Below are 9,355 nucleotides of genomic sequence, written 5' to 3'. Positions count from 1 at the left end.
GATACTGACATTATGCACAGATCAGATAATCTTGTTGATGATGCTCATCGTCATACCCATCCAGACTCCCAGCAGCATAAGTAAAACAATATACTGTCATGCTGAGCCACAAAACAAAGAAATACAGCATTGATCTTGCGATTAAAATTATGTAGTTGTGGATTCGTAAAACTGAATTAAAGATACAAGCCATGTCATGCAATAATGCAGATAATACTTACCAAAAATAAAGACTTCTGGTACTGGCATCAGTATTGGCTAATGTGGATCTGAATTGCATCAGAAATTTAAAAAAAAAAGTCTATTGATGCATTACTAAAGAAAACTAATTACAAAGGCTACTCTCTCTGACATGACATTGTGTTTCATGCTGCAGCAAACATAGAACAAGTCAGTTTGGGCAGGAATAAACCATTTGCATCTTTTCAAACGAAAACTCCACCCTACTAATACATGGATGTGCTTGCACGCTTTACATTTTGGGCTGCAAATTTACAGCTAGCACACTAGTGTGAATGAGTAATAATAAATTGTGATAAAAAATCGATGTATTTTTTGGGGGTGCTAACTTCTCGTGCAGATGCAGGTTAGTGGGAACAGCTCGGCAGTCACACTAGGCGTGGGAGTGGCTAGCAGCTCTGTTAGGTTTTAAATTCACACGTGGTCACGGTCTTGGGCTTGTTTAGCACCGCACATCCACGACTAGAAACTTCCGAGCGACTCATGCCAGCGAGTTGCCCGCGTCTATCATCGCGGGGGCAGACAGGACCAGACGAAGCTTTTTGATAACTCAGCGAAATGCCATCTCACCCCCTCAACCAGTTTGCTGACCTGGAAGAGATGATGTGCAAGGTAAATCCGCAAAGAAAGTAGAGCGAAGTAAGGGGGGGGGGGGGGGGGGTGGCTAGGTGTTAGCTTAGCTCGCCGCAGCTAAAAAAAAACTTTTCTCGCCATGTTTTCGTCTTAGCTGATGTTGTTGTTGTTATGATGTTGTTTACCGTTTAGTGTTAGCACGTGGTTTAGCACTGGCTTGCTTCATATTTGAAAGCTGGCCTGACCTGAAGCTATCCTAGTGAAAGCGGCCCATTAAACTTTCTACTAACCAGCTAACTTTGGGAGTTAGCCGAGTTTTGCTTTCTTTCTCGCCATTATCGTAAAGTTACTTGACAGGTGAGGAATAAACGTAATGTTTATTAGCGTTCACTTACAGTAACCTTTGAAAAATTAAGTCTGTTGCCGTTACACTCCAACGATACCGTTGACAAATATAACATAGAACGGTATATTACGGGATTGATGTAAGTAGACGCAAGTTACGCAGCATCATAGCAGGTATCACACTATTCCCCGAGTAAATATTCCGTCTTGGGAAACATTGAATTAAAGTTGCAGTTGCAGTAAGGTTACTGTTGGTGTGAATGGTCTGGTTAATCAGAAGTTCGTGCCATATTCCTTTTTCGAAGAAGAAAAATAAAGTGAAGAATCATCAGTGCACTTACATGTATTACCAATCTTTTTGTCTGCAGATTTTATTCATCCATGAAGGTCTTCTTAGAATTGGTGTTAAATAATAATCCTGCACCTTGACTGTTGCATCACTTCTCGGCTGTCTGAATCGCCTTGGTGTTATCTTTATGCGTTGTAACTATTTAATCTAAGAAGGTATGACTGCCACACTCTGCAGGGGCTTTCCAAGTGCACAGGATGTGTCATTTACACTTACTCAGACACAGAACGTGCTCACCTCTTATGTGACAATACACAAGAGTTTACCAGGAAATCGTGTTAAATTAAAATTTCTCATGAATCAGTCTCGTTTGTGAAATCAATACTGTGAAACTAATTATAAAGTGTTGTAATTAAAGCCCGTCATAATCCTGGGTACATGAGATGCGATCTCATCGTGTGAAATATTGGGATGAGTCACATTTTGTTAAATCAGTCAAGAAGTGCAGACGGTTATGAATATTTAAAAATGTACAATCGTTAGTGAACTGACACATTACACAGGGAAGGCTTTCTCACTTAACAGAAGTGTAAGGTGTCTGTGATAATGTTGAATTTTTGTCTGCTTTTGGTTTCATTTATTTATTTTTAATTCTTATCTTACAGCAGTTATTGAACCTTGACCTGAGGGACCAGAACCAGCGCCTGTCATCCCTCAGTCTGGCGATGAGAACGCCAGGCTGCATTGGGCAACCTCGTAGCTGCAACACATCACTTTCATCCCTCTCCTGCCTCTCCACTGATCCTTCAGACAGTGTCTGTCTGTCCTCCAGCCAGTGGGGGCTGCAGTCAGAAAACTATCTGTCTTCCCAGATTCCTAATTCCACCCATTGGGGAAAGCAAGGTTTCCTGTCCCAGCGGTCTGTCAGCATGGTTGAGACCAGCAGCAACACCGGTGCAGCAAATCTAGGCTGGCTTGGGACTGAGTTAAAAAACTTCCAAAATGATATCAGCCCTACTGGACTGAACACCAGCACGTCCTCATCCTCCTCGTCTGTCTCCACATCCTCCTCATCGTCGTCGCGCTATAAAACGGAGCTTTGTCGGTCTTTCACTGAGAACGGCTTGTGCAAGTATGGTGGGAAATGCCAGTTTGCCCACGGGCCTGAGGAGTTACGGGATCTGAGCAGACACCCCAAATACAAAACTGAGCCTTGTCGCACGTTTCACACCATTGGCTTCTGTCCCTACGGGATCCGCTGCCACTTTGTCCACAACAGTGAGGAAGAAAAGAAACACCTCTCTCGTTCGTCATCATCTTCCTCCTCCACCTCAACAAGCGTTGCCCCCCAGTCTCTGGCCTCCTCTCGGCCCCCCAGGCCCCCTCTTGTCAGACAGAGCTTCAGCTTTGCTGGATTTCCCTCAGCTCCACAACAAGCCCTACAGCTTGTCCTTCCTGGTCACCCCCCCTCTGGCACCACCTCCTTCATTCCTGGCCCTTCTGCCTCTCCTCCCTCATGTGCTGACATAACTGAACTCCTATCTCATGCCTTTCTGGAGATGGACTCAGCTTTTGAGGCCTCCCCATCCCAACCGTATCAACCCTCTGCCGCAGCAGATCAGCGCTCTCCATTCCTTCCTTCCCCAGACTCCGGATGTTCTCCATGTGGCCTGTCTCCAACTGCCTCACCTTCTCTGATGCAGAGCCCCAGTGCTTCTGGCGTCTTCTCAGAGCCACTTGGTGCCAGATCCCTATCCTACAACTCTCTGTCAGACCAGGACCAGGATGGAAGCAGCTCTGCTAGCTCGCTCAGCGGCTCTGAATGCTGTGGTGGCATCACTGATGGCAGTGGAAAACGTCTTGCTGTATTCAGTCAGCTCTCTGTTCCTTAAGATACTGCTGCCTGTGGGCTACAGTGCACTCACACACACACACACACACACACACACACTGTATATACAACGTAAAGGCTCTAAACATTCTGTCCAGACCTGCACGCGCAGTACACGTGACCATGTTCAAGCACACATCTCTTACACTAAACCCACACACAATGTCAGGCACAGCCATGTCGTCTTACCGCTTCTGCATGACTGACTCAGAGAAATACCTGTTTGGTTTATGTGGTTAACATGTCAGCACCATTCATAATGCGACAGACGCCAGGGATGCTGAAAATTCAGAACTGACCAAGTTTGATGTTTATAACAGGTTCAGACATTTTGACTTGTCTCAGCAGGAAGGGTGGAATTAAAAGCATAAACGTTGGCTTTAGGTGAACCAGATTATGCATTATGCATTATGCAGTCACTGATATGGCCCAACTAGATAATTAACGGAATGATGCCATTGTTGAGTGAGGTGTTGATCTGTAATCTTCCTGCTTTGATGAGCCAGAAAAGGGTCTGTTGTGACCTAAGTGTTAAATGTTTGACTGGAATAGTATGCTGAGATTGGGACAAGCCTTAATCCCACCAACCACACTGCTCATATTTACCTCTGTCAGCATCCTTTGTGTATAGATCTGACAAATGTGATAAGGCCAAAGACATCTCTTTGTTGTTAAACGTTTTGATAATGGTGGGACAAATGCACAATGTGGCCCATGTTTAGGGATACTTTAAACCCCATTGAGTCCATACAGTATTGTTTTATAAGCTTGTTTTTCATCATAACTGTACAACCTGGGGTTTGTTGGGATGTTCCACCTCAGGTAGTAGGCTTTGAGTGTTGTTTTTTAAACAACTGACGTACCTGTCATGTTCTGATGGTTAAGCGTTGAACCAAGTTTTGCTGGTTGCTCAGGAGAGATGCGATGATGGGTGTCTTTGTTTTTTAATCAAGGAAGCTGACGTGTTGCGTGCTCTCCATTGTGAAGAGCCTTTCTCCTCTGTCTGCATTATGCCTTGTTTCCACACGCGGATGTCTGGTGTGGGTATTATACAGATAACAGCCCTGCATGGAGAGGCTCATTTTGTCTGTGTATCGATAACTTGATGTGTGGGATTTTCATCGATGGCTGCAGACATACAATTGCCTGTTATTTAGCTCACGTGAAGCTTTTTAGCTTGGTTTTGCTTTTCTATCCAACATAAGGGACCACAATCCCCCCCCCCTCCTTTTTTTTTTTTTTTTGGAACAAATATAGAGCCAAAAGTAAAAGAGTTTCACAGTCACGTCAGAATGGGAGTGATTGGACTTCCAGTGTCGTATAAAGACTCACTGACTCCCAACATCTGTACATAGAATCGAGGCATTTATGACAGAACTGCTGTTATTAGAGAAATGTCAAAATTTACAGTCTTGGATGAAGTAGATCTCAGTTTGACTTTTAAACTCACTGATTGAAACACCATGTTCATGTTCATATAATTTATTGGCCAGAATACTAGGATGAAGGTGTTAATACTAGCACTGGCCAGACAGCGCAAATACACGCCAAATAGATAAGATATTCAAAAAAAAAAAAAGCACCTATGAGATGCCATTGCATTGTTTTACATCTTTTTTTGTTGCCTAATCTGATATGATCAAAATATAGTGAGATGCAAAGCACTTGGCTCGGACGCCAAGTTAATCAAGTGAAGGGAGTGTTTCATGTGCGGGGCTATAATGTATTTTGATCACCTTTTTTACACATTCCCAGGATTGTCGCTCTGATCCAGACAGGTGAAAGCACAGCACTGGCATGTTTTTGATTAACACTCATGTTTTCCAGACTGCCACCCCATCATCTCTATCTCTCATTCAGTATTAATCCTTTGTTATGGCTTTATACTGTTATGAATGTGTAGCCACGTCCTCATATGTGCCAAGGTCTTTTGCCTTACTGAGCTAGCACCAGCATACTGTAGGATTAGACTATGTATGCTTAGTTTTAGAAGCGTTACTTGGCTGTTTTTGTGCGTTTATTCTGTAGTTTGTTAGAAGAACAGACTCTTTACTGTTGTTGCTGTATTTAAAATTGCCTTTTCAACATGTTTGAAGCCTGTTTAGTGTTAAAGGTGATACTCTTTAGTAAATTAATTTCTTTAATTTATTTTAACGTATTTATAGAGGACTTTGAGTTGTTAATGCTTGTATCAAGTTTAATATATTTGGGTTTCTTTTGCTTTTTTGTACTGGAAATAAAGTTTGCTTTTTTAAAAACCAGACTGTTTTCAGACTTATTCTTTAAAACGTATTCAGGCAAAGAATCATTTGAATAATTTTTTTGACAAGTAAGAGAAATGTTTTTAAAGAGGTAGCAACACGCATTAAGACACTGAAAATGCAGTAACTGACAGTAAAAGAACTTCGTTGGTGAACATCACTATTACTGATTCAAGTAAGCTTTTACTGAGAATTAACCATGTAGAACACACAACCACCTGGTCTGTAGTTGTAACTGACGAAATGTGAATACTCTTTGCTGGTCATTTATTTTCCTTGAATACCCACTGTGATGTAAGTGGTATTTTATGGTTAAAGGATAAGAATTGTGACTATACACACTTATGCCTGCTCCAGCTGGTATGATTGTGTGTGTATGTGTGTGTGTGTGTGTGTGTATTATACCATGGAGATTTCAAGCGGAGATAAGCAGTCTTTTGTTTGGGGGTTTAATCTTACGAATCCTGAGTTCCCACCCATTTCCTTTCTCTCTCACTCGCTGCCCTCATCTACCCCCCATCCTTTCATCCTCCTTTCACTTTATTCCTCTCTTTTCCTTCAATTGCATCCCATCATCTGCTTACCTCCTACACTCTGTACCAGCTGAGGATTGGTCACTACAATTACCAAGTTTCACTGCAGTCTGGAATGATCCTTATTTGATCAAAATCAATTCATTCTGTGACTGCTAAAACCAAATTTGGAGCTACACTCTGTTGATTAAAACAAATAAGTGACAGAATGTTGCAGGGATTCCAGCATCACTTATGAAGGTAGCCTGCTGATGATAGGGGAAGGGTGGGTGTAAGATGCAAGTCAACCCTTAAGGAATCTCTCTGTCATGCATTCACATACAAGAGCTATTATCTCGTCACTGTTAACATGAGAGGGGTTGACTGTCTGGCAGTGATTAGTGGCTGTGAAAGGGTTAAAGGCATGTGTGTACTCGTAACAGTGTGTGTGTTTGTGCGTGCGCCATTGTGACATTCTCCCACACTCTTGCCCTGTGGGGTATAGGAAAGGAAGGCAGATGGCTGCATTCAGGTCCACCATGGGTCAACATATGGCCCAGGGAGACAAGTTTGTGTGTGTGTGTGTGTGTGTGTGAGTGAGTGTGAGCAAGACACTCATTCCTACTATGCATGGGTGGTGAGGGCTGAATAACTTGGCAAAGAGAGGAAGAAGCAATTGTGTGATTTAAAAAAAAAAGTTGTGAAAAAGAAGTTAAGAGAAAGAAATGATGAGATTATTTGAGAGGATGAAAGTGAGCGGCATCTTGTGAGATAATCCAAGCGAAGTAGCTGCTAGCAACATGTTGCTCCGAGGAAAAGAAGAAAAGCCTTTCAGGGCAAAATAGTTGAAGTGTTCAGTTCATTCCTTTTCACCACTTCCCCTCTGAGTAAAGCATTCTCCAAAATATTCGTTTTGAAATAAAACATTTTTACCATGTACAATTAGCACTCATCAATCAACTAACTGCTTACACCATAAAATCAGCTAAACAATTCATATATATCTGCTGGCTGATGGAATTTACTACCATTTGACTAAAAGAGAAACATGTTTGACTAGAAAACATTTGCTACACTTTATGTTACTGAAATTGCGCTGTTATTTTTTGGTTAGTTTCAAATTATTGCAGTGAAATTGAATGGATCTTTTTTTCCGCAGATGTGGGGGAAAATTTTAAAGGACAGATGAATACATGGATGAATGCAAGGATGAATTATAATACATTCTATTAGAAAAAAAACCCAAACTGTCTCAGTTCTTTGTACGTCCAGTTTTGTGAATATAAACAATATTGTGTTCAATTTAGCAGAAACAGGTTGTTCTTCATTTTGTTTGATAATTATTGATACTGCCTTACTGTTTTTACCCAAATTGTGTTATCGCGTAGCATTTGGTGCTTTCTGTTTATCTCTGCCCACTGAAAACTATCTTGTAACTTCTTCAGTCGGTCAGCGGTGTGTGTGAACAGTGCTACTAAATAGTAACAAGTCATCAATTTGAGGGAATGAATGCTGGTTTTACTTGCACACTCCCAATACTCCCTTTTCTTTCCTCTCGCCCCTGAACACCTCCTTCTCCTCCGCTCTCCTCCCTCCTTCCATTCACTGTCTCTCTTTGTATGTGTGTGACATTGTGATGCAGTGGAGAGCGAGGGGAAGTGTGGAGGACAGCTGTTGCTGAGGGGTAGGGTTAGGGTCTCATCATCTTCTCACGATTTCTCTGTTAAAGAGGACCACCCCAGCATCTTGTCTCACTCCATACTGTAAATTGAGGAGCAGGTACACGAAACTATTGACCTCCTCCCCACTTTCGCCCCCCCCCCCATTCCCTTGTTTCTTCCTGTGATGCTTCCATCCAGCCCCCAACTCCTCCCCTCTCTAATAAACTTTTTCTCTACCTTTCCTTTCCCTCAAGCCTCCTGTAGAGGCTCTTAATTCCCTCTGTCCCACTTTCATTTTGCTCACTCTTTCAGTAACCTCCAGATTTCAATCCTGCCCCCCTCCCAGGCCCTCTCTCTAATCCCACTTTTGGATTTTTTTCCCCTTCTTTCCAAAGAGGATTTGGTCTAAGTGTTTAATGGGTTGCAACAAATGGGCAAAAGAGTGGGTATATAGTCAGGTGCTGCACATGTATGCAGAGGTCCAACTCAGACTTTTCTTAAACAGCATTCCTTCAGGCGATATGTTACTGTCACCTCTCGTGTACCAATGCAGGTTGGTGGAAAGGGGTGTTACAACATTGTTGTATTGTTCTTTCATAAAGTTGGGAGCCTCACAATGATGAATAGGATGGATGTGAGGTTTTGTCCTTTGAATGGGTCAGTCACCAAAAATAGAGGATCCTACTCTACCAATAATATCATTCATGGATACTTTTTTCCCCTTTTGGCTTTAATATACCTGCTCTCCTGAAATAGATGTACTCTGTTTCTAATGCAGTTTTCTAAAAAGCTAAAATAATCCTGGTGACATCATCTGTTATTTTCTGATTTACCCTCAATCCATTTCTGAGCCAATTTCACAGGCTGGTCTCTTTTATGTGAATTCCATTTTGACGCAGTCATTCATGATTATAGCCATTATGTCAAATATTTAACAAAATAGCAAAGCTCAGTAAGGGGCACCTTCTTACCATGGTTTCTCCTTGTATGGTTCAATACAGGAAAAACAAATGTGAACAGTGGCATCAAGATTAATGTTTCTTTATTTAGTAAAACTATTTCACTGGCGGCAGTTGAATACTGGACTACTGTCACGGGAACTGACGGTGTACAGAGAGCATGGTGTCCGATCAAACCCGACTGCACATAATATGATACTAAATTATACATTTAACTTGCTGAACAGGGTCTACATCGACTTGATGGTGATACTAAATATCTCAGGCCCTACATACATTCATAGGGTAGTAACTCTTACAACGAAACTGATGATCAAAATGTGAGATGAATATTGAAGCAGGAATTATGGGAGATGCCGTTGGAGAATATGATAAAACTTAGCATACTTTTAGGTAGACCAAGCCACGAGAGACAAAATGTTCTCATCAGTGTGCACTTGTTTTGATAACTCGTGATTTTTACACTAATTGATCCTCAACAGTTACACGTTCTTTTACACAAAATTGTTCTTACACAGTTTTAAACTTCTCAGCTCTCCGTTTTGTCTTACAGACACAATGCAAAGTCTGATAGCTGTTGGGTTTGCTCTTGACCTTGATGTACTGTCTCTCTTTTACATGACG

The 9,355-nt window shown here is 41.9% G+C and overlaps 1 protein-coding gene and 1 long non-coding RNA gene across 5 annotated transcripts in view; one reads left to right on the top strand and one right to left on the bottom strand.

Moving 5' to 3' along the window:
* The window catches only part of LOC147254195 (uncharacterized), a 21,653-nt gene extending 20,024 nt beyond the window's left edge, over nucleotides 1-1,629 (bottom strand). Inside the window, exon 1 of one of the 2 annotated variants that reach the window (XR_015118130.1) lies at nucleotides 1,500-1,629. This is a non-coding gene — a long non-coding RNA (uncharacterized LOC147254195). Of the gene's footprint in view, nucleotides 1-221; nucleotides 273-1,499 lie in introns of those variants that run through there. The other variant, XR_015118129.1, reaches the window with a different exon arrangement.
* On the top strand, nucleotides 568-5,595 carry LOC147254194 (mRNA decay activator protein ZFP36L1). Of its 3 annotated transcripts, none has more exons than XM_086215776.1 (2): nucleotides 568-852; nucleotides 2,116-5,595. In XM_086215776.1, the coding sequence occupies exons 1-2, from the start codon at nucleotides 799-801 to the stop codon at nucleotides 3,337-3,339; spliced, it is 1,278 nt and encodes a 425-aa protein (XP_086071902.1). In that variant the 5' UTR covers nucleotides 568-798; the 3' UTR covers nucleotides 3,340-5,595. The 3 variants fall into 3 exon arrangements, with proteins under 3 accessions (XP_086071902.1, XP_086071901.1, XP_086071903.1); XM_086215775.1 differs by having other exon boundaries at nucleotides 579-852; nucleotides 2,113-5,595; XM_086215777.1 differs by lacking the exon at nucleotides 568-852 and adding an exon at nucleotides 1,403-1,662 and having other exon boundaries at nucleotides 2,113-5,595.
* The last annotated feature ends 3,760 nt before the right edge of the window (nucleotides 5,596-9,355 follow it).

The sequence above is a fragment of the Aulostomus chinensis genome, chromosome 10 (genome assembly GCF_037954235.1).
Source record: "Aulostomus chinensis isolate RoL2024-O1b breed Wild chromosome 10, RoL_Achi_v1.0, whole genome shotgun sequence".
In the NCBI taxonomy this organism is placed as follows: Eukaryota; Metazoa; Chordata; class Actinopteri; order Syngnathiformes; family Aulostomidae; genus Aulostomus; species Aulostomus chinensis.
This window is presented reverse-complemented; position numbering and strand designations above follow the sequence as displayed.

What these genes read in the sequence shown, in the direction of transcription:
- LOC147254194 (XM_086215775.1), top strand. Translation starts at nt 799, where the DNA reads ATGCCATCTCACCCCCTCAACCAGTTTGCTGACCTGGAAGAGATGATG. An exon ending in TGGAAGAGATGATGTGCAAG is followed by an intron (nt 853 to 2,112) that starts GTAAATCCGCAA and finishes CTTATCTTACAG; the next exon opens with CAGTTATTGAACCTTGACCT.